The 24845-nt window shown below is 43.8% G+C and overlaps 1 protein-coding gene across 1 annotated transcript; it reads right to left on the bottom strand.

The window, feature by feature from the left end:
• Positions 1-1466: 1466 nt before the first annotated feature.
• Positions 1467-14829, bottom strand: LOC311150173 (calcium-binding and coiled-coil domain-containing protein 1-like). Its single transcript, XM_084187501.1, has 15 exons — positions 14657-14829; positions 13041-13206; positions 12691-12793; positions 10862-11064; positions 10447-10659; positions 9858-10006; positions 9651-9720; positions 9332-9487; positions 8810-9064; positions 8288-8413; positions 7567-7662; positions 5321-5408; positions 4786-5072; positions 4381-4472; positions 1467-3828 (listed from the first exon to the last, which is right to left on the bottom strand). The coding sequence occupies exons 2-15, from the start codon at positions 13170-13172 to the stop codon at positions 3801-3803; spliced, it is 1998 nt and encodes a 665-aa protein (XP_084043627.1). The 5' UTR covers positions 13173-13206; positions 14657-14829; the 3' UTR covers positions 1467-3800.
• Positions 14830-24845: the final 10016 nt, after the last annotated feature.

The raw sequence follows: 24845 nt of genomic DNA, 5'->3' as shown, positions 1-24845 counted from the left end.
CAGATTACTCTCAGAAATCCTGGTAGAGAATCCATAATGATACATCATTCATAAAGCATACAGGAACTGGTCTGAATAGATTATCCATGAACTGGGTTTGTTTGTTCTGAACATGGGCAATTTGCATTGATTTCTAGATGTGCTTACTTGGTGAGTTCGATGACGTGGCTAGTGGCTACCAGCTTTCTCAGAGAGTAGGCTGGTCCCGTTCTGTAGCCAACTCTTCTATCGTCGGCATGCCTTACATGCACTGTATGGGAGCTGGCCTGGGAGGACAGAACACTGGTAGCACCTTCTGCATCACCAGACAAGACTAGCTATAGGGAATGAGAGTCAGATCAGAGTGTGTGATAGAGAGAAAACGGGGACTTGGACTGTGTGTGATAAAACATTCAGGGACTATGAGGACGTCCTGGAGCCATAGTAAAAGGGTGGTAAGGGACATATTTCATATGCTAGGAGAGGATGGGTTGATTATGGGAAAGACTGTATCCTATCACGGCTAGCCCGGAGAAAGGAGATGGGGACATGATCATCATCCGTTCGTTCCATTACATATGCAGCGGATGCAGAGTGGGTAGGGAGCAATCAAAAGGGGAAAAAAAGTGAGGAGGGAAGGTTAGGGGAAGGTGAGAAACATTTGAAGATGTAGAGATCATAAATGTAACAGACAGACAGACAGAGAGAGAGAGAGAGAGGAGGAGGGACGGGGAAGAGGAGGGGGCCAGAGCCCTTTGCTCCTAGGAGGGGACTGATTTGGTTAGAGGACTAAACTAAGAGTAGGCAAGCAGCTCTTAAAGAAACAAAGGTACCACATAATCAGAGTGAGGAGGGTCTGCTAGAAGGGATGGGGGATAAAATGGGGGGAAATACATAAACAAGAAAGGAGGGAGGGAGCAGAGGAAGAGAAAAAAGGGTCTGACAGGCTAGCAGAGAGGTCATATAGGAGATGTGGGGAAGTCCCAAATTGCACTCTATTCCCTACAGAGGCCTGGTTAAAGTAATGCACTATATAGGGAATAGGGTGCCATTTGGCCCTATCTTATAGGAGATGTGTTCTAGCCTCTGGCTCTTCATATCTTTTACATTTCTAATTAAAAGCGATAAAGAGTGAGGGAGGCATTAATCCACCAGTCATTTCCCAGTTAAGGTTTTAGAGCAGGCTGTAAACCAGGCAGCCTGGCATCATTGATTTTATAATTAGCTATCGTCACCCTAGACTTGAAATGGAGGGAGCGAGGGAGGGGTGGAAGGAGAGAGAAGTGCAGGTAAAGAGGGGCAGGAGGGGTGGAAGGAGAGAGAAGTGCAGGTAAAGAGGGGCAGGAGGGTAGGAAAAGAATGCAGAAGGAAAGATGAGACACATGTAATTAGCTAATTAGCAGCAGAAATGTCATGCCCTGAAGGAAGCGGCCTAAATTTAAACAAAATATTTATCTTCCATCAAAAGACAAACACATTACACGCTATTGATACACATACATGTTTTATTTTATTACAGAAACCCACCCACATGAACAGACAGTATATAGTACTACCAATAACTACAATTATTTTGTATAAGTAAGATGACCTCAACAAACATACACACCAGAAAACCACTGGAGCTTTATTGCAATGAGTAGATAGGTATCCTGAAAACAAGTTACACTATACACTCAAATAGCTCACAGTAGACATAGAAATATAATAGAATTTCCAACAGAAATCTAGAATGACGACAACAAAACGATAGATCTCAGTGCTACGGAACTTTTGGTACACATACCAGGATGTCAAAATCACCCACCCAGGGTAGCAACCAGATTTGTAGTACTAGACTACACTACAGGTATAGCTGAAAGGGTGTAGCGACAAAGAGGGGTACTCCAAAACCCACTGAAGCACAGCCTTCAATGAGCAAGGATGTCCATCAATGCTGACAAAGTTGTTATTATAATGGCCTGAGTTATATGTTACAGATGTCACACTTTCACTATGGCTACAACCCATGTGTGAACAAACTGTTGTCCTATACAGTAGCACCAATATCTCTACCCTTTGGACTAACTTTTCAAACCTTACCAGACAGTCGTGATAGATAATACAGTTAAATTGACCTTTAGACAGAAAATCTGGGAAAGAAAAAGAAATGAAGAAGAGTAAACACAACACAAGATGGTAATGATTATGATAATGAGAATAGATGACATAACATAGACAGTATTAATGATGAGTATCATTATGTTAAATTAAAATAAATGTTCCATCCCCAAAACATCTCCTATAGCAAAATAACTAGTGCAAATGCAGCAAATTACAAATCGACCAAGCAAAGTGTCCCAAGCGCATTCTTTTTCATTAGCAAGCTTTAAAACCCTAGCTTTAGTATTTTCTTCTTATTACACATATCAACTGTGTAGCTTAAACTAAAACTGGATATAATTTCATTACCATATAACTCAAGCTGAGTTTTGGTAGAAAATCATGAAGAAGTTATATAGTATTATTGACCCAGTAGTAACAATCTTTTCCAGGGCAGCCTTCATTGAGCAATAGTAGCAACACTCCCAACAAGTCTTGCAACGTCAGTATCCATAAATAGATTCTCTTATTATGATGAAATTCCTTCGTTTACCAATTTGTTCTTTTAGGTACAAATTTAGAATGGCTTCTTCACTCTGAAGCAGATATTTTCTGTATATCATGTACAGTGAATCTAGTGTAATACTAATGATCTTCTAGGACTTCTAAACACATACATTATATTTGCTTTAAAACAACACACTGATTTAAGATTTAAATCTGGTCTAATGTATGAAAATATTGCAGTGGCTCTACAGCTACCAGCATGCAGGAGCAATAGCTTTATGTTGCTGAGGATAGAATATTGGGAGTAAAACATATTGTGCAATAAAAACATGAGAGAACATTAAAATGTCATTCCTCTCACCGTAATTAGTAGCAACCACCGTTCTAGAGTGTCTCTTCCAGTCTACATTCAACCTGATTGCTCTCCCACTCAACTCAAACGTTCACCCTTTTCAGAAGCGTTTTCAACAGTTCTTCCCCATTCCGGATGCTTCTCTATCTTTGAGTCACCTCTCAACTAGTACTAGAACACCACTAATAAAGCAATAATTAAATAGTCTAATAATGAACAACAGAAAATGCTTATAATATAATATCTTAGGTTTGAATATAAGGAGGAAAAACATGATATGTATCTGTACTTTACAATGACTCTTCGAACATAGTTTTAGTATGTTTCAATGACTATTATTACAGTAGTCTGAAAGTTGTTACGCAGACGGAAGAGCGCAAATCAACTTTTAGATTTGAAAAGGAGACAGATATATTCACTCAAAATATCTTAATTACAGTTGCTGTCATGATGCCTCATAATAACTGCATCATAAAAATGACATAACACACGTCATAAAGCTCCCAACATCACTCCTCCTGCAACGGAAATAATCCTGTTATGGAACATGAACTATTAAACATCTAACTAAGCCTTAAATGTTAAACGTTTCACGCTTTAGAACAGTCACGATAGGTCGTAACTATGATTTGAGCTGTCACGACCTGTTATGACAGGTATTATGTCATTCTTTGGACCCATGTTATGTACAGAGGCAGCATAACAGCCTAGAAGTCACACCAAAGAAGAAGTTCATATACAATGTAGAAGCAAATTGCATATTAACATAGTTTGTCAGAGGAGGTGAATTGTAGTGTGTGTGCTTGTGCGCTGAATGCTGAATTAAAGTAAAGAGCACACTGACAGTGCTGTTGTTAACCTGGTCCTGTATCTCCACTCTCTACCACTGAGAGGTATTAGCCAGGTCACTGGAAGAGAGGGAACAGCGAAGAAAGGAATCAATAATCAATCAATATCTTTATCGTTCCAATTACAACATTTGTAGTGGAGTCATGGTACAGCGGAACTGTAGAAAAGGAACACATACGAGTAGAAAAGAGGTGAAAGCTGGAGGGAGGGAGAAATAGAGTGTGAAAGAGTGGGAGAGAGTGTGCTTTAATGATGCTGAAAATTGTAGTTAAATCATTGCTACAGCCTGCTGTCAACTTACCTGTCCCCTTGTCCTCCCTCACTCCCCTCCTCCCTCCCTCACACTGCCTCTGTCTTACACACTCCCTTTCTCCTCACCTCCTCTCCACACTCCCTTTCTCCTCACCTCCTCTCCACACTCAACTTCTTGACTCAACTCCCGACATTCAAAACGTCCATCTCTGAGAGCCATACTCAGCCTGTCATCATAAAAAAACAGCCCTCTGTTTGTGGGTGTGTGAAGCTGCAGTGCATGTACTGTATGAGAGTGTGTGTATGTGTGTGTGCACGCAAATGTGGGTGTGTTTGCATGCACAGACAGTGTGTGTTACCTGAGGACCGTATCTGTGGTCTCAGGCAGCAGCATGGCTGTCTCCTCTCCAGAGCTGTGTCCTCCGCACTGGTCGGTGTTACCCTCCTCCTCCTGCACACAGAGCGAGAGAGAGAGAGAGAAAGAGAGAGGGGAAGTTAAAGTGAGAGGTGAGGCATACACATGTAATAACCTAGCAATAGGTCTTTATAAGGCCATAATAGTGAAATAAGCCTCTAGTTGCCTTTCTAAGATATACAGTTTATCGGTGACAGTTAAATGAGCCACAGACAGAAACACTGGAGATAGCTGCATGTTATCAGCCTAAGGAAACAGCCTGGCTAATTGTGCAAGAATTAGTCATCTGTGTGTGTGTGTGTGTGTGTGTGTGTGTGTGTGTGTAAGAGCATCTGATACCGTCGCTTACCGACTCAGAGCTGTGTGTTAGGGTGTCTCCGCCCGATTGCCTGGGCAACAACAGGGGGGCGGGCTGGCTGATGACCACGCCCCCTCGGGACAGGGACCGGGACATGTCTCTGGGGGAGGAAGGGGGGGTGCAGGGGAGCAGGGAGTCAGGCTGGGCCTGGGGGTCACACAGGCTGTAATGGGCCAGGGGGCGGGAGGAGAGGGGGGGCTGGCGGGGGGGCTGGCGGGGGGGCTGCAGGGCCTCAGGGTTCTCATCCTCAGAGTCAGACAGAGGACTGTCATGGAGACCTGTCATACATACACAGAGTAGAAAACAACAGTGGTAAGTGATCATCAGAGCATGGCCAGGGACAGGAGTTCTCCCTGACTGGGAAAAGCTCCTGGCTCTAGTCTCCACTTATCTACAAGTCATCAGATCCTAGTCAGTGTAGAATAGAATCTCTTGTTGTGACATCACACAGATCAAATTAGTATTGCTGTACATGTAGCTCAGTGCTAGGGTGGGTCCACAGTGTTAGGTGGGTGTCTCCACTCACTGGTGGGGGTGAACACTGCAGCGCTCCACTTGGCATCTGCCACAGCCTCCCTCCTCTGTTCCACCTGACGCATGTACTCCATCAGGTCCTGTACAGAGCAGAGCAGGGCCGTCAGAGTTATCCCAAGACAACTACATTTACATTTACATTTAAGTCATTTAGCAGACGCGCTTATCCAGAGCGACTTACAGTTAGTGAATACATTTTTTTTTTTTATACTGGCCCCCCGTGGGAATCGAACCCACAACCCTGGCGTTGCAAACGCCATGCTCTATCAACTGAGCTACATCCCTGCCGGCCATTCCCTCCCCTACCCTGGACGACGCTGGGCCAATTGTGCGCCGTCCATGAGTCTCCCGGTCGCGGCCGGCTGCGACAGAGCCTGGATTCGAACCAGGATCTCTAGTGGCACAGTTAGCACTGCAAAGCAGTGCCTTAGACCACTGCGCCACTCAGGAAGTAAAATTATTATTACATTTATATTTTAGTCATTTAGCAGACGCTCTTATCCAGAGCGACTTACAGGAGCAATTAGGGTTAAGTGCCTTGCTTAAGGGCATATCGACAGATTTTTCACCTAGTCGGCTCGGGGATTAGAACCAGCAACCTTTCGGTTACTGGCACAACGCTCTTAACCACTAAGCTACCTGCCGCCCTCTAAGGCTAATCAACTAAGGCTCATCAACACCAAATTAACCCCTAGCCTCTACACCTCTAGACATGTATAGAAATCTCTCTGAAGTCTCCTAAGTGGGCACGGGCTAGCAGTTGACTTAGAAATGTGCATGTACAGTTGAAGTCGTAAGTTTACATACACCTTAGCCAAATACATTTAAATTCAGTTTTTCACAATTCCTGACATTTAATCCTAGTAAATATTCCCTGTCTTAGGTCAGTTAGGATCACCATTTATTTTAAGAATGTGAAATGTCAGAATAATAGTAGAGAGAATGATTTATTTCAGCTTTTATTTCTTTCATCACATTCCCAGTGGGTCAGAAGTTTACATACACTCAATTAGTATTTGGTAGCATTGCCTTTAAATTGTTTAACTTCGGTCAAACGTTTCGGGTAGCCTTCCACAATAAGTTGGGTGAATTTTGGCCCATTCCTCCTGACAGAGCTGGTGTAACTGAGTCAGGTTTGTAGGCCTCCTTACTCACACACGCTTTTTCAGTTCTGCACACACATTTTCTGTAGGATTGAGGTCAGGGCTTTGTGATGGCCACTCCAATAGCTTGACTTTGTTGTCCTTAAGGTCATTGTCCATTTGGAAGACCCATTTGCGACCAAGCTTTAACTTCCTGACTGATGTCTTGAGATGTTGCTTCAATATATCCACATAATTTTCCTTCCTCATGATGCCATCTATTTTGTGACGTGCACCAGTCCCTCCTGCAGCAAAGCACCTCCAAAGCATGATGCTGCCACCGCCGTGCTTCACGTTTGGGATGGTGTTCTTCGGCTTGCAAGCAACCCCCTTTTTCCTCCAAACATAACCATGGTCATTATGGCCAAACAGTTCTATTTTTGTTTCATCAGACCAGAGAACATTTCTCTAAAAAGTATGATCTTTGTCCCCATTTGCAGTTGCAAACCGTAGTCTGGCTTTTTTTAATGGCGGTTTTGGAGCAGTGGCTTCTTCCTTGCTGAGCGGCCTTTCAGGTTATGTCGATATAGGACTTGTTTTAATGTGGATATAGATACTTTTGTACCTGTTTCCTCCAGCATCTTCACAAGGTCCATTGCTGTTGTTCTGGGATTGATTTGCACATTTGCTGATTTCTTTTGATTTTCCCATGATGTCAAGCAAAGAGGCACTGAGTTTGAAGGTAGGCCTTGAAATACATCCACAGGTACACCTCCAATTGACTCAAATGATGTCAATTAGCCTATCAGAAGCTTCTAAAGCCATGACATCATTTTCTGGAATTTTTCAAGCTGTTTAAAGGCAGTCAACTTAGTGTATGTAAACTTCTGACCCACTGGAATTGTGATACAGTGAATTATAATAATCTGTCTGTAAATAATTGTTGGAAAAATTACTTGTGTCATGCACAAAGTAGATGTCCTAACTGACTTGCCAAAACTATAGTGTGTTAAAAATAAATGTGTGGAGTGGTTGAAAAACTAGTTTTAATGACTCCACCCTAAGTGTATGTAAACTTCTGACTTCAACTGTATGTGGAGAGTGGGAGAGTGGGAATGGTGGTTGAAGAGATGGAGGTATAAAGGTGGGGTCTTGCCTGTTGCTCCAGCAGCAGCTGTTCCTTCTCCTTCTGGGCCACCCTCAGACTGGCCTTCAGCTCCTGGAGCTCCCTGCATGTCTCAGCCAGCTGCACCTGCAGGGGGCAGTCATCAAAAGAAGGAGTCACATACTTATATACACAGCCTAACCAGCAGCACAGCACAAGCCATTAAAGAGACTAGTGAACATGACCCAGCATGTTGACAAAAATATATGCCATTTATCCAAAGCGACATAGAGCTCCCGAGTGGCGCAGCGGTCTAAGGCACTGCATCTCTGTGCTTGAGGCGTCACTACAGACCCTGGTTTGATTTCCAGGCTGTATCACAATCCGGCCGTGATTGGGAGTCCCATAGGGCGGTGCACAATTGGCCCAGGGTAGGCCGTCATTGTAAATAAGAATTTGTTCTTAACTGACTTGCCTAGTTACATTTTTTTAAATACAGTCATGTGTTTATACATTTTAGGTTAGGGTGGCCTCGGGAATTGAACCCAAAATCATGGGATTGCAAGCGCCATGCTATACCAACTGAGCCATACAGGACCAACAAGGCTGAATGGTTTTCAATACTGTATAGCAAGACACATGGAGTGTTAGCGTAGTATCCTGAGCCGAGCTATGAGCTTGTGTAGAGAGTTGATGTTGTATCTATTAATAGCTTGAAATGTTGCTTTGCATGTAGCCTATGGTCTGTGGTACAGTAGGTGTTAGTTTTTACCCGGTTACAGTCCTTCTCTCTTCCCAGCTCCACTTCCACCTTCTCTCTCTCCATCCTCTCCTCCTGAAGCTTCTCCTCCATCCGCTGCATCTCTCCATTTAGCTTCTCCAGACGCTCTCTGGCCTTCTGCCAGGGTGAGACACACACACCGTTAACACTAGTCAACAGAATGTTGATATGTGCTTTTGCTGCTAGGACATTCTGAAACTTGAATTCAAAGTTCAACAGGAGATACTGAGAAATTCTGTATCTAGAAGACGTGAGGCCTTTCCTAGTGTTGCAGCTATCTCACATAGTGGAACAGAAAGAGGAGACCTTGCACAAGCATCATTTCCAGCAGAGTAATGCAATCTCTAGTTCAAATCTGAGTGGAGTATATTAGTACTGTATGGCTGTGAGTGAGGGTTCTGTAGAGGTTGGCCTACCTCAATCGAGAGTCACTATCATTGTGAAATGCTTTGACTACTTGAGTAATCCAATTCATGTGATTAAGTCCATCCATATGATGATTATTGTTATTACCTCAGTGCTGCACTGCAGGCTCTGTCTCTCCTGGGCCCATTGTGCTCTGCCCTCCCTCAGGGCCAGGCTGGCGTCAGCTAGCTGTAGGGTGAGCTGTGCCGCCTGGAGCCTGGCCTGGTGCAGTTCTGTCTGACCCTGGTCCCTCTGAGCCACCAGGGCACACAGCTCTCCCTTCAGGCCCTCCGCACAACGCTCGCTGGCCCCCAGACGCTCCCGCAGGCCCCGCATCTCAGCCAGGGCGGCCTCGCTCTCTGCCTGATAGGAAAGACAAGAGGAGATGATAGTTCAGCAACAATAACATGGTTTTGTTAGACGACTGGTGAGGCCATGGGACATTGGGTACTTTCCTGTCACATAAAATAACCTCAATAGCATGGTTTTTGTTAGATGACTGGTAAGAACAAGGGACAGCAGTGGTTCCTGCCATTTTCCTGTTACATTGTCTTTTGTTCTTTCCCCTCCCAATCCCCTACATCCTTTTCTTAACTGCCCTCAGCCCTCTGTGGGTGGTGCCAGCCTCACCTCTTTCCTCTGTGCCGTATTCAGCCTGTATGTTAGGGTGGTGATGGTGTCCCGTAGCTGTAGGGCGTGTGTGTCTCTCTGGGCCAGGGAGCTCCTCAGACCCTGGAACTCAGCAGACAGACTCCGCAGGTCTCCCTCGGTCTGCTCCAGCGTGAGCTGAGGAAGACACAGGGATAGAAGAAGAGGAGGATGAGGGGTTTGGGATCAGACATGATGTGTGGTCAGTGTTTGGGCACAAAATGGCTGCTGTGCTTCACCCAGGTAGGATGCTACATGTTGGTAGTGAAAAGCAGTAAATAAATCCAAGTCATTATAGTACCTGCAGAACGTTCCTCTCTTTCTCCTCCTCCCTCCTTTGAACTGCGTGCTTCTTGGTCCTCTCCTTCATCCTACAAACAGAAATGGGGTTAGCATTAACCAGAGAATAGAGTATGGAAAACAGGCACACCGATGGACGAAGATGGAGATTGAGGGAGATAAGGATAGAAAGAGAGAGAGTTCGAGGGAGATAGAGAAAGTCTCTGACCTCTCCAGCTCAGTCTCTCGTTCCAAAGCCTTCAGTGTCAGGGCTTTAATGTCATCCTCCAGCTCTCTGATTCGCTGTTCACTGGCTGCTTTCTTAGTCAGTATGGAACTCTTCTCTTGAGCCAAGGCCTCCCCTGACGCCTCCACCTCCTGTGATGGGGGAGGGAGGGAGGGAGGGAGGGAGGGAGGGAGAGAGAGAGAGAGAGAGAGAGAGAGAGAGAGAGAGAGAGAGAGAGAGAGAGAGAGAGAGAGAGAGAGAGAGAGAGAGAGAGAGAGAGAGAGAGAGAGAGAGAGAGAGAGAGAGAGAGAGAGAGAGAGAGAGAGAGAGAGAGTATATATTCTATATAGTGTATATACAGTATCCTGAGACTCCTTTGTAGATGATAAAGCACATTTGACCTGTAAATGAACTGATCCTATTTTCACATTTAACATAGCAGGAGATCATATTTCTGGGGTTGTGATCTTGTCATTCTACGTCAAATCGCATTTTACAAAGATAAGTGCTCATGACCAGACACTGGGGCTACTTGGACATAATCAAATCACCTTGGCACAGACATTAATCCTGTCTTGTAATGTTACTGTACCTCCTGCCTCCTCTCCATCTCTTCCATCCTGTCTCTGCTTTCTCGCAGCTCTTCCTTCAGCTCAGCGACGTTCCTCTCCAACTCCTCACACCCTCTGTCCCACGCCTCTCTCGCCCTCCTGTACTTCTCCCTCTCTCTCTCCTTCATCCTCTCGGCTGCCTCCCGTGCATGGAGCAGCTCGGCTCGCTCCCGCAGACACTCTTGCAGGCGACTCTGGAGGGAGAGACAAAACATGAACTGAGTGCCTAAAAGATGATCCATCTCCATCCTCCATCTCTTTGTAATTGACTATTGATTCTCATCTCTGCCTATCCATTTCATCAACGTTCATTCACCCTCTCTATAACTGAAAGAAGATATGGACTTCCCACTACAGTACTCTCTCTCTCTCGCACCTGCACTCCTCTATGCCCACCTGCAGTAGCTCGGCCCTGGGTACGACCAGAAGCATGTCGGTCCCCCCCTCCTCTCCGTGGGCTCCTTCCTCCAGGGTGACCAGGTCCTCCAAAGGCTTGGGGGCGCTGAAGATAAACTGGGGGCTGGCAGAGCACACATCTCCCTTCCCATCCACGTACACAAACTGGTACTGCTGGGAACTGGACTTGGGCAGATAGGAGGCTGCAAGAGGGAGGAAGGGAGTGGGAGAGTGAAATCGTCAATGGATTATTGATCTAGATGTATACATGCTTATACTGCTAAAAATGTATTTGTGGCCATGATTTCAGTTGTATATGATGACATCTACACAGTGGTGTAAAGTACTTAAGTACAAATACTTTAAAGTACTACTTAAGTTGTTTTTTTGGGTATCTGTACTTTACTTTACTTTTTATCTTTTTTACAACTTTTACTTCACTACATTCCTAAAGAGAATAAGGTACTTTTTACTCAACACATTTTCCCTGACACCCAAAAGTACTCGTTACATTTTGAATGCTTAGCAGGACAGCAAAATTGTCAAATTCACGCACTAATCAAGGGAACATCCCTGGTCATCCCTACTGCCTCTGATCTGGCGGACTCACTAAACACAAATGCTTTGTTTGTAAATTATGTCTAAGTGTTGGAGTGTGCCCCTGGCTATCCGTAAATCTAAAAAACAAGAAAAATGTGCTGTCTGGTTTGCTTAAAATAATCAATTTGAAATGATTTATACTTTTACTTTTGATACTTAAGTATATTTTTGCAATTACATTTACTTTTGATACTTAGGTATATTTAAAACCTAATACTTTTACTCAAGTAGTATCTTACTGGGTGACTTTCCCTTTTACTTGAGTCATTTTCTATTAAGGTATCTTTACTTTTACTCAAGTATGACTATTGTGTACTTTTTCCACCACTGCATGCACTATAGATAACCAACCTCCTCTTTTGTGGTGAAAAACTGTGACAAGTGGGCATAATCCTGAATGTGCTTTGACTACATCAGATGCCTGGCTTCTGCATTTACTCTGTCTCCTCAGTCCTCACCACAGATGATAAATTACAGTGTTGATGATAGCTGTTCATCTCCCTGACACAACTCAATGACACAGCTGCTCTGCTCTGGCTGGCTTTCTGTGGCTATCTGTAGTCACCTCAACTAGCACCGTCACTGAGAGGACGGAGGACACTTTATACACAGTATAAAGTCTGGAAGCTACTGTGCTGTAATGTTAAAAGGACACTTTTCACTCTGTGCTCTGTATTCAACCCTGACTGCTTTAGCGTAATGTATGGTTGGTTATTCAGTCTGGTCTGGTCTTTGCAACATTCTCTCTCATCCTCATTACTCAACCTCCTACTTCTTAAAGGAATTGAATCAGAGCCAGACAAAGACTGATTTAAATTCCAACAGAGAGAGGGAGAGAGAAGGGAGGGGGGGATAGATAGATAGAGAAACAATCTGATCATCTCCTCTCTGTAACACTATGTAACTTATTGAGTCCTTTCTCTGCTTTAAATATCAGTCACGAGCCTATAGTACTATTCAACAGGCAATTCAATTGACCAAAAGACTAATCCAAAGTTAGAGCGTTTCCATACAGACCTTGGCAGAGTATAATGTTGTGAAATAAAGATGGATACCAGCACACCGTTGAATGGTCTCACACTTTTGTTGAGTGTGGATATCTATCTTTGATGACCCTGCACCTGCAAGTTAATGATGATCACGTGTACACTACATTCTGAACAGTGTGAATGTTGACCAGGCACAGTTTGTACGAAATAGAGGAAGGGTTCGCAGAGAGAGACTAGTACCCTGGAAGTGAACACAGCAGTTGACATCTGTGCCCTCCTGGTAGCCTGCCGGGGCCAGGGCCCAGACAAAGGTGTGGTAGTCCTTCACTGACGACCATCCCACCTGACGGAGTCAGCAGAGAGAGAGAGGGAGAAAGAGATTGGGAGACAGATAGAGTTAAACAAGGGGAGAGGGAGAGAGACAGGATGACATAAAAACACACACAAAAATCGGGTTATTAATATATACAGTAACTTTGAAAACAGTTGTGCATTTCACTTGATTTCCACATAACACAGTCTTATCAGTTATCAGGTTAACCTTATCAGTTATCAGGTTAACCTTATCAGTTATCAGGTTAACTTCATACCTTGAAGAGTCCGACCCAGTCATGGCTGGCCCAGGTATGTTGGGAGCTGATACTGTAGTGGCATTCCACACGGCTCTGAGGGAAGTAGCTACTACCCACGTTCCTAAACTCCACCCTCCAAGCCTTCTCCATGGCAACACAATAACACACGTAGGCTGGTGAGTACCTGTGGGGATACAGGTGTGAGATAGAACAACGTTTTTGTATTACAACGACATTTCATTTGACAACAGCTATAATAATCACAGGTAGACACCAGACCCGAGACCTGTGTTTCAAACACTTTCAAATACCTTTGATGTTGTTGTTTGGTACAACAGACCCAATAGAGTAGTCACAAAAGTGCAAACTTGAAGTGAAATCAAGCACACCTCAAATAACTTCAACTATTTTAAAGTATTTGACTAATGTACTCAAGGACCTGTTCAGAGGAGCATATGGAGAAGTAGGTGAGAGGTGACTGCCGAGTAACAAACTGCTGAGAGAAGGAGAGGTCTACTCTGGGAGTGTTTGTTCAGTGAAAGATGATCTCCTCTCAGTGACCATATGGAGGGCATGGAAAAGCATGGGGGAAGGACACCCCCACCCCCCTGGGCTAGTACAATCTAGATGACAGTTAGGCCCATAACCACCATAACACATTACCTCTACTACATGACAACAACACAGTCACTGGGACTATTTATTTCAGCCATTGCCTAACACCTTTTTTTTATTGTCCACCACTCTAGTCACGTGTCGACATACATATAGGCTTACGGTTCACTTCTTGTTTAAAAAATCAACAGTGACGTGGGACTAGTATCCAGGCAGATACACAGTAGCCAACAAAATATACATTTGATATCGATCACTATTGTACTGGCAGGGATAAATGACGACAGGTGTCAGTCTAAATCCCAGTAATACAATGCAACCTCTAATTAGCTAAATTAAGAGCGTTGTATTAAAGAACAGCATGGAGCAGTAGGCTTATATCTATCTGGCTAACATATGCTCCATATTACAGAGATTACAAAAGTGTAAATAGTGCGAACTCTTGAGAAAGTGTATGAGGTAATAACACGTTCATAAACCATGTATAACGCATTAACAAGCACACAACAAACAACTTGCAGCCGTTAGTCCACCTGACACGAGCATTAATTAATGTTTGTGTTCTGTTTATTTTGTTAGAAATTAGCAAAAGCCCACAAACAATACAATCTGTGATAATAAACGATTTATTCTATTATATAACTAAAATACCTCTAAATTTCAAAGAGTGTTCAAATTACACCGCACGAGATTCGTGTCAAGACAAGGCCCACTAGCCTAGCAGCTGTAGTCTCCAGTGTGCGCAATAATAGACTAGGACACGTTGTCCAGAGGAAAAAGAAACCCATGGTGTGTGCGATCCAGACTCCCTTGTTGCTCAAAAGCCAATAATCAGGACCATCGGGACCGTTAACCGATCTCACCGTAGTGTAATGTTTTAAAGAAAACGTGTGCACCATCAACAAATACTTGTGCGTCACTAAATAGGACAATTAGCTCGTTTTCCTTTGTGTTAGTTTCTGCAGAGGGAGAACTCTACGCAGATACAGATCGCCAGAGTTTATTTGACTGAGACTCACCTTATTCTGGCCTGTTTGCTCTGCAGATTGTCCAATTGAGCCGTCCCTATTAGATTAAAGGGAGACAAAGTCCATCGGTGTCAGAAAACGATTTAACGTTTTTTTTTAAAGATGCACAACGATGTCTCCTTGCTCTCAGCTGTTCCTACAACAATAACAAAAACACAGGCATCACAGTGTGTTTGTTGTATTATGGGAACTGCTGTTCTTCATAGCTGGTTGAAGCACATATCTGAAGCTAGAGATTATAGGATAAAAACTACAACCCCCAAACACAGAGAAGACGCTCTATGGTCGCATTCGGGACATCGCGTTCTGTAATTTGATGATTTTCCGCGTCCTTGGCTGGTTCATATTTTTTTCTCACCGATTGCAATACGCGCTCACTCTCATTGGTCATGCCATGGCCTTAATAAAAACGGGCCTATTATAAAGCGCAACGTCATCGAAGCGCAGAGAAAAACAACTCATTAGGTTTAATATGAATTGCTTTTGATGAGAGCAACCATAATGCATTGCATTTGCAACAACAACTAAATGTAAAATTGCTGTAATACTATCCATCATAGCTGCCTGCTCCCAGTATGGTCTTGTTTAGCCCTGTAAAATAGTCCTATGATTTACTTGCCCATCTTCAGGGAAAACGGGAGTCTTAATTCACTCCTGAGTGACACTTGAGCATGGCATGCATGGCAGCATTGGCAGATGAACAGACATGACAGATGTAGGAGAGGTAGTATTGCATGACAACACTCCATTTGGGATGAAGTGCTAGCCTACTATAATAAGCATCTCTCTCGCTCCCTCTCTGTCTCTCCCTGGTGTGCACGTGTGTTGACAGTATATGCTGCTTATACATTGTAATAGCCTACTTATTCATGTTTATAATGCTTATGTCAATATTTATAAATATTATTTATACATGTTTGTAAAATATTGGGCCCAGAGTAGCCAAGGCAGATGTATACTCCCCACCTACAAGCAGTAACTCAAGAGGGAGCCACCAACACAGAGAATAGTGAGGCAGTTGACAGAGAAGGCAGACTCGATGCTACATATAGTATTGTTTTGACAATACTGATTGGAATATGTTCAAAGGTTCATCCACCTAGGACTCATCCATCAACATTGAGGAATATACATCGTCAGTCACAGGCTTCATTAGGAAATGTGTTGATGATGTTGTACCCACGATAACAATCTGGACATACCCCAACCAAAAACCCTGGATGAACGGAGATATCCGTACCATGCTGAGAGCCTGTACTGCAGCATTCAATGTCAGCAGAACGAACCCCGATGACTCAGTGGCGTGCAACGCGTACAATGCAAGTAGATACGAGCTCCGTCAATCCATTAGGTACGCAAAAAGACAATACAGACTCAAATTTGAATTGCTGTTCAACTCGTGACACATGTGGAAAGGACTACAGACTATCACAGACTACAAAGGCAAATCCAGCTGTGTGGTGCCCACCGAAGCCTCCCCAGACGAGTTTACACATTGTATGCTCGCGTCGAGGCAGCCAATACCGAGCCATCCAGGAAGACTCTCGCTACTCCGGACGACCAGGTGCTTTCGCTCTCCAAGGCTGATACAAAGCCGCCGGCCCAGATGGCATCCTTGGCCACGTCCTCAGAGTGTGTGCTGACCAGCTGGTGGGCGTCTTCCCAGACATCTTCATCCTGTCCCTGTGGTTTCCTTGTGTTTGATGTCATTCCATTCGCTCCGTTCCAGCCATTATTATCAGCCTTCCTCCCCTCAGCAGCCTCCATTGATTCTACACAATTTTTCCCTCTAAGCTCGACACCAAGCGTAGAGCCCTGGGTTTGCACACCACCCTCTGCAACTGGATCCTGGACTTCCTGAGGGGCACACCACAGGTTGTGAAGATTGGCAACAACACCTCCTCAACACTGACTCTTAACACAGGGGCCCCCCATAGGTGTGTCCTCAGCCCTCTGCTGTACTCCGTGTTTACCCATGACTGCGTGACTTTGCAATACCCCAACACCATCATCAAGTTTGCAGACGACACCACAGTTGTAGGCCTGATAACCAACAACAATGAGTCAGCCTATAGGGAGGAGGTAAGTGAACTGGTATTGTGGTGCCAGGACAACAACCTCTCCCTCAACGTCAGCAAAACAAAGGAGTTGATGTTGACTTCAGCAAGCAGATCCACATCAACACTCAATCCACATCCACAGGACTGCAGTAGAGAGAGTCAGCAGTTTTAATTTCCTCTGAGGACTTGACATGGACCAACAACACCACCACTCTTGTCAAGAGGGCGCAACAGCGTCTCTACTTCCTAAGGCGGCTGAAGAAATTCGGAATGCCAACCAGGTGCTCTTCAAATACTACTGCTGCACCATCAAGAGCATCCTGAAAGGTTGCATCATGGCCTGGTGTAACAGTGATCCTTCCATCCCTCTCCTCGCCCCTAGCTGGGCTTGAACCAAGGACCCTCTGCACACATCGACAACAGTCACCCTCGAAGCACCGTTATCCATCACTCCACAAAAGCCGCGGCCCTTGCAGAGCAAGGGAAACAACTACTTCAAGGTCTCAGAGCGAGTGACATCACCGATTGAAACGCTACTAGCGCGCACCGTTAACTAGCTAGCCATTTTACACCGGTTACACTGGTACAGGAATTGCTCCATCCACAGCCACAAGGCCCTCCAGCAGGTGGTGAAGACGGCCCAGTATATCACTGGGACCCTGCTCCCACCCATCCAGGAGAGCTACACGAAACGGTGCCTGAGGAAGTCCTGCAGAGCATCATCAAAGACACCCCAGCCCGAGCTGTTCATTCCCTTACCGTCGGGCAGATGGAACATGGGGTCTCATACCAACAGACTCAGAGACAGTTTCTATCTACAAGCCATCATACTGCTGAACACTTGAACTGGACTGACCATGCACTCTCGCCACACCTTAGCACACATGCACTCACTCACACCCCCCCCCCCCCCCCCACACAGATATACAGTGCATTCGGAAAGTATTCAGACCCCATCACTTTTTCCAGATTTTGTTACGTGACAGCCTTATTCTAAAATGAATTAAATAAAACATTTTCCTCATCAATCTAAACACAATATCCCATAATGACAAAGTGAAAAGAGGTTTTTAGAAATGTTTGCAGATTTATTACAAATGAAAACGTATTCAGACACTTTGCTACGAGACTCGAAATTGAGCTCAGGTGCATCCTGTTTCCACAACTTGATTGTAGTCCACCTGTGGTAAATTCAATTGATTGGACATGATTTGGAAAGGCACACACCTGTCTATATAAGGTCCCACAGTTGACAGTGCAAAAACCAAGCCATGAGGTCGAAGGAATTGTCCAAAGTGCTCCGAGACAGGATTGTGTCGGGATCTGGGGGAAGGGTACCAAAAACTTCTGCAGCATTGAAGGTCCCCAAGAACACAGTGGCCTCCATCATTCTTAAATGGAAGAAGTTTGGAACCACCAAGACTCTTCCTAGAGCTGGCCGCCCGGCCAAACTGAGCAATCGGGGGAGGAGGGCCTTGGTCAGGGAGGTGACCAAGAACCCGATGGTCACTCTGACAGAGCTCCAGAGTTCCTCTGTGGAGATGGGAGAACCTTCCAGAAGGACAAACATCTCTGCAGTACTCCAGCAATCAGGCCTTTATGGTAGAGTGGCCAGACAGACGCCACTCCTCATTAAAAGGCACATGACAGCCCGTTTGGAGTTTGCCAAAAGGCACCTGAAGGACTCTCAGACCATGAGAAACAAGATTCTCTGGTCTGATGAAACCAAGATTGAACTCTTTGGCCTGAAAGCCAAGCGTCACGTCTGGAGGAAACCATGCACCGCTCATCACCTGGCCAATATCATTCCTACGTTGAAGCATGGTGGTGGCAGCATCATGCTGTGGGGATGTTTTTCAGTGGCAGGGACTGGGAGACTAGTCAGGATCGAGGGAAAGATGAACGGATCAAAGTACGGAGAGATCCTTGATGAAAACCTGCTCCAGAGCGCTCAGGACCTCAGACTGGGGCAAAGGTTCACCTTCCAACAGGACAACATTTACATTTTAGTCATTTAGCAGACGCTCTTATCCAGAGTGACTTACAGTTAGTGAGTGCATACATTTTCATACTGGCCCCCCGTGGGAAACAAACCCACAACCCTGGCGTTGCAAGCGCCATGCTCTACCAACTGAGCTACACGGGACAACGACCCTAACCACACAGCCAAGGCTGTTATTTTTTATAAATTTGCTAAAATTTCTAAAAACCTGTTTTTGCTTTGTCATTATGGGATATTGTGGGTAGATTGATGAGGAAAAAAACTATTTAATAAATGTTTGAATAAGGCTGTAACGCAACAAAATGTGGAAAATTGAAGGGGTCTGAATACTTTCCGAATGCAGTCATCCACACACACACACACACACACACACACACACACACACACACACACACACACACACACACATACATTCATGCTACACACACATCAAAACTGCCGGTACCAGACTTAGTATGATTGCTAAGAACTTCACAATTTAAACACTTGCCCCCAATCCCCCCTTCCCCAAAACATGTGTAAATATTGCACTATAAATTGTGCCTTCCTGTATTATACTTATGCTTAAATGTTTATTTTATTCTGCTGAGCCATTTACTTTATGTTAGTATTCTTATCTTTGATTATTTCTTATTGTTGTCGCATTGTCGAGAAGGAACCTGCAAGTAAGCATTTCTTTGGACGGTATATACCATGTGTATCCCGTACATACGACTAATAAAATTTGAAACTTGAAACTAAAGCAGGCTTGCAAAAAGGTCTTCAAGTGCAAAATGGTCTATTTACAATGTCGTAATGCATGATGTCCATATGTAAGCTACAGTAAATGATGATAAGACAAAACTCTGTTATTTACAAGAATCCAAAAAGGTCTTACTTGAATAAACTTTTCAAGGTCATTTAAAAGCTCAATCCAAATGCCATATGGCATGCCAGAGCTCACACGCTACAGGGAGTTTCCACAATTGGTCAATCCATGATGGGAAGTGTGCAAGTGCACACTTTGTGAGAAGAGTGGAGAATTATGATGCAGCCACATGGTCCCAGTAGAATCTGCTTCTGCAGACACCAGATGGCAGTGTACTTTAACCAAACCTTCTGCATAAAGCCTCCAGAGCCTCCACTCTCAGTTGATATAGACACTAGCTAGATGCCTTCACCATGCCTGGTTCAGTCTGTTCTTGCAAGTCAGAACTGGAAATTGTCAGCTCACAGCTGGAATGATGGGAAATGTTCATATGTTATGATGATGTTTATAAAGAAAATGAGCAAATGTGCCCTTCCTCTTTTTTCGCAGCCATTCATTGCACGTTATTTCACTTTAACAAAATACGGTATACTCTAAGAAGGAAAAGTTACTTGAGTATCCTTTAGGGATTCTTCAAATTGAAACTGTGGGGGAACCCCTATAAGTTATTCGAAGAACCCTTTGAATAACCTTTTGGGGTTAATTTTTCAACTACCCCCCCCCCCCCCCTCCCATATTATTATTATTAATAATAATAATACACATAACAATAAGAACAATAACACTATATTTTAGTTGTCAGTGTTCATTATGATTCTAGTGGCAAAATCCTATGGGTATATCCTCTGGCCTGTTTATGTTATTGTGTTGATGTTCTCTGTATCCATAGCCAGAATGATTTTGCAGTGCATGGTGATCGAACAGGTTTCCTGTTATATACATCAGAGGTGTAGGGAGGGTGAAGCCTGTGAATCCCAAAAATAGTAATTATACAGATAATTAACAAAACATGCACACAACAGTATTCATACCCTGGTTTTCGTGGTAAATGTGAATGAAAGAAACTGTTTTGATAATGGTTTTCATACACATACCTTGTCCATAATGTAGAGGCCTGTGGGATATTCATTGTAGAGGTAAGGGAGGAGGATGGTACATGTGATCTGCATAACATACCAATACCAATTGACATACCTTTGTATGCCTCCTCGTCTGTATACCTGCAGACACAAAAGTGAGCTGTTAAGTCATCTGCACCCAATACAGCTAGCCTTCAACATATTCTTATAGCCTACATATTCGTACCTTTTTGTTGATTTGATATCCGTTGAATTGTCCATTTTCTGTTTTAGAAAGAGTTGCACAAATATGAAAAGATTGATGGTATCATCATAAAACAATATCAATTTAGATCATACAAGGGACAAACCTTACCTTAAATTGAGGAGATCTTTACATTTTTCAGTTAAGTGTGTGTACCTGCTGTCCTTTCAAATTCAAGTTAGGTTCCTGCAAGAATCCCCACCAGCTAAGGAGGTTCCTCGATGTACCCCACCTCCTATGTGGTTCTTGGAAGAACCTTTTGGGGGCAACTTTCAGTGCGAAGAATCCTAAGGTTCTTCTAAGAACTTTGAGGATCTTAGAACAACCGTTGTTGAACCCCTAATTTTTAGAGTGTAGGCACATTCAAATTATATCAATACATGGTACCCCTGACTTCACTGTCTTCTGACAGGTGACGTCACTCCAACAAGACGCTATATTTCCTCGACCAACCAGTGCAGATGAAGTCTTGCTATCTAAGGTAAGACTTCCCATTTTCTTGTCGGTTTCTTGTTGTTTTTACCTCCTATTGCTTCTAATTTCACATGAACAACACCAGCCCGCTCGTCGGAGAGTTGGTACCTGGATATGAACACATTGTAGCGATAGGGATCCAAAAAAGGTGGCCATTAGAACTTCCTTGAGGCCATTAGAAGTTCATTGTTTACAGACATACAGTATACTGTGTGAGAGTAGCCAATAAAGAGTGTTAAGACGGTTTTAACAGAGTAGAGTTGGGTGTCACCCACATACACACACACACAAAGAAATGCTACAGTAAGTGATTAATGTTTGTCGGACAGCGTGTTACCGGCCTTGCTGGACCACACCCAGTCTTCTGACTGCAGATCCAGCTGTCGGCTGTCTCCTATCAAAACTCTCTCTCTTCACCACACCCTCCTTTCCTCTCCTCCACCGTCACCCCCTCTCCAATTATTTTTTTATTGTTTTTTTGTTTCGAAAATACATTTTGAGAAATTGTGTGGATGCCCAGTAGAGAATTGTGGCCTGGTGTTGATTTAGCTTGTTTCAGAATAGAGACTAACCTGGTCAAAGATATCATGGTTACTTTATCGGAGCAACACAACTTATCACAACATGACCACTGTGATGTTATGTTGGCCTCTGTGTCTAGTAGTACACTGTCTAGTGTCTACTGCTGGCCAGACTGGTAAGAGATGGCCGTTGGATGTACACTCTAAAAACAAAAGGTTCCCGGAGTATCCTTTAGGGGTTCTTCAAATTGAAACTGTGGGGGAATCCCTTTTAATGGATCCTCGAATAACCTTTTGGGGTTAATTTTTGAACTACAAAACAAAAAAACAAAAAACAATTGTAAAGTGGTTAACCCACTGGCTATAGGGTGAATGCACCAATTTGTAAGTCGCTCTGGATAAGAGCGTCTGCTAAATGACGTAAATGTAAATGTAAATGATTATTATTATTATTAATAATATGCATAACAATAACACAATATTTTAGTTGTCCGTGTTTATTATGATTTTAGGGGCAAAGCAGAATTAAAAAATCTAAATATGAGGTAAACTCCCAGTAGAGCCCCAACTCCAATGGGTATATCCTCTGGTGTGTTGATGTTAATGTGTTGATGTTCTCCGTATCCATAGCCAGAATGATTTTGCAGTCCATGGTGATCGAACAGGTTTCCTGTTATATTCATCAGAGGTGTAGGGAGGGTGAAGTCTCTAAATCCAAAAAGTAGTAATGATACAGATGTTTAACAAAACATGCACACAACAGTATTCATACCTTGGTTTTTGTGGTAAATGTGAATGAAAAAAAAAACTGTTTTGATAATGTTTTTCATACATGTACCTTGTCCATAATGTAGAGGCCAATGGGATTTTCATTGAAGAGGTAAGGGAGGAGGATGGTAAATGTGATCTGCATAACATACCAATACCAATTGACATACCTTTGTATGCCTCCTCATCTGTATACCTACAGACACAAAAGTGAGCAGTTCAGTCATCTGCACCCAATACAGCTAGCCTTCAACATATTCTTATAGCATACATATTCTTACCTCTTTGTTGATTGATATCCATTGAATTGTGTCCATTTTCTGTTGTAGAAAGATTTGCACAAATATGAAAAGATAGATGGTATCATCATAAAACAACATCAATTTAGATCATATAAGGGACAAACCTTACCTTAAATTGAGGAGATCTTTACATTTTTCAGTTAAGTGCCTGCACCTGCAGTCCTTTCAAATTCAAATCCAAATGTTTCAGTTGGGCAGTTAGGTTCCTGCAAGAACCCCCACCAACTAAGGATGTTCCTCATTGAACCCCACCTCCTATGGGGTTCTTGGAAGAACCTTTTGAGGGCAATTTTCAGTGCCAAGAACCCTAAGGTTCTTTGAAGAACTTTGAGGATCTTAGAATAACCATTGTTGAACCCCTAATTTTTTGTAATGTAGAGGCCAATGAAAATGTCATCTGCCTCTACATTATGGACAAGGTATGTGTATGAAACCATTATCAAAACAATGTTTTTCATTTACATTTACCACGAAAACCAAGGTATGAATACTGTCGTGTGCATGTTTTGTTAAACATCTGAATAATTACTATTTTGGGGATTCACAGGCTTCACCCTCCCTACACCTCTGATGAATATAAGAGGAAACTTGTTCAATCACCATGCACTGCAAAATCATTCTGGCTATGGATACAGAGAACATCAACACATTAACATCAACAGGCCAGAGGATATACCCATTGGACTTAGGGCTCTGCTGGATGTTTACCTCATATTTTGATTTTTTTATTCTGCTTTGCCACTAAAATCATAATAAACACTGACAACTAAAATATTGTGTTATTGTTATGCGTATTATTAATAATAATAATTGGGGAGGGGGGGTAGTTCAAAAATTTACCCCAAAAGGTAATTCAAAACGTTCTTTGAGGGTCCATTAAAAGGGGTTCTTTGAAGAACCCTTTTAAAGGGTTCTTCGAATACCTGATAGGGGTTCCTCCACAGTTTCAATTTGAAGAACCCCTGAAGGATACTCCAGGAACCTTTTCTTTTTAGAGTGTACAATGGAGAGCTTTAGGCACACAAGGGCAGCAGTTAAAAAATAAAAATCAGTGAGGAGGAGGAGGAGGAGGAGGAGGAGGAGGAGGAGGAGGAGGAGAAAGAGAGTCAGGGTGTAACCAATAAGGGTTATATAATAATTGAGTCGAGCAAAGGCACTGGAAGGGTAGTAGAGGACAAAGAAAAGAGGAGAGGAGGAGAGGAGAGGGGAAGTGACAGAGGACAGAACAGAGGAAGGGAGGGAGGATGGAGGTGGAGGAGAGGAGGAGAGGAGTGGGGGATGGACGGACGGTGGGTGGGTATTTAGTATGCATGGCCGAGCTGCCCCATCTGCCTAGCGCAGCAGCCCTACATCGTATAACTGTCTCGAGGCCTCCCAGACACATAAAGAATGCCTCACATTTGATGTAATTCCGCAAAATTAATGACAGCTTTACTTCACTATGGGCCGTGAGGGAATGATTAGTGTTTGATCGGCCATCTGATCAGACACCGGCCATGCCTGAGTGGAGCTGGAAGTGAGGAAGATGGAAGATGGGAAACACACAGGATGCCGCTGGCAATGGCAATAGCACACACACAAACACACTGTGGTAATGACACACACAGGCACACACATACACCAACACCTCCCCTGTACCCCTGAGTTCCTTGGTCTGGCTCCCCCTCCAACACTGACTGGCACAGAACCACCGCCTCATTTCACTACACACCTACATGCAGGACAGGACAATTCCCCAGTCCCCTCTCTCTCTCTCTCTCTCTCTCACTCTGCTCTGCTGTGGTCCCTCTGATCCAAATAAACACCCACTGAACGGCAGGAGGAAGCAGCTAGGATGCAGTTACCACAGGCGTAGTGATTGGGGGCTCTGCAGTTTTTATATCACTCTAGACGGGCTGTGCTTTGGCTGCCCTGTGCTGCAGTATTTCAAGGCAAAGTGGGCCAACAGGCAGCAGGCATTCAATATAGACAAGCCTAAGGTC

This window comes from Coregonus lavaretus (genome assembly GCF_964263955.1).
Source record: "Coregonus lavaretus genome assembly, chromosome: 22".
In the NCBI taxonomy this organism is placed as follows: Eukaryota; Metazoa; Chordata; class Actinopteri; order Salmoniformes; family Salmonidae; genus Coregonus; species Coregonus lavaretus.
Note: the sequence above shows the minus strand (reverse complement) of the source record. Positions and strands in the feature narration are given on the sequence as shown.

What these genes read in the sequence shown, in the direction of transcription:
- LOC311150173 (XM_084187501.1), bottom strand. Translation starts at nt 13,172, where the DNA reads ATGGAGAAGGCTTGGAGGGTGGAGTTTAGGAACGTGGGTAGTAGCTAC. An exon ending in CTGCTGTGTTCACTTCCAGG is followed by an intron (nt 11,065 to 12,690) that starts GTACTAGTCTCT and finishes TCCCTCTTGCAG; the next exon opens with CCTCCTATCTGCCCAAGTCC. An exon ending in CCAGGGCCGAGCTACTGCAG is followed by an intron (nt 10,660 to 10,861) that starts GTGGGCATAGAG and finishes CTCTCCCTCCAG; the next exon opens with AGTCGCCTGCAAGAGTGTCT.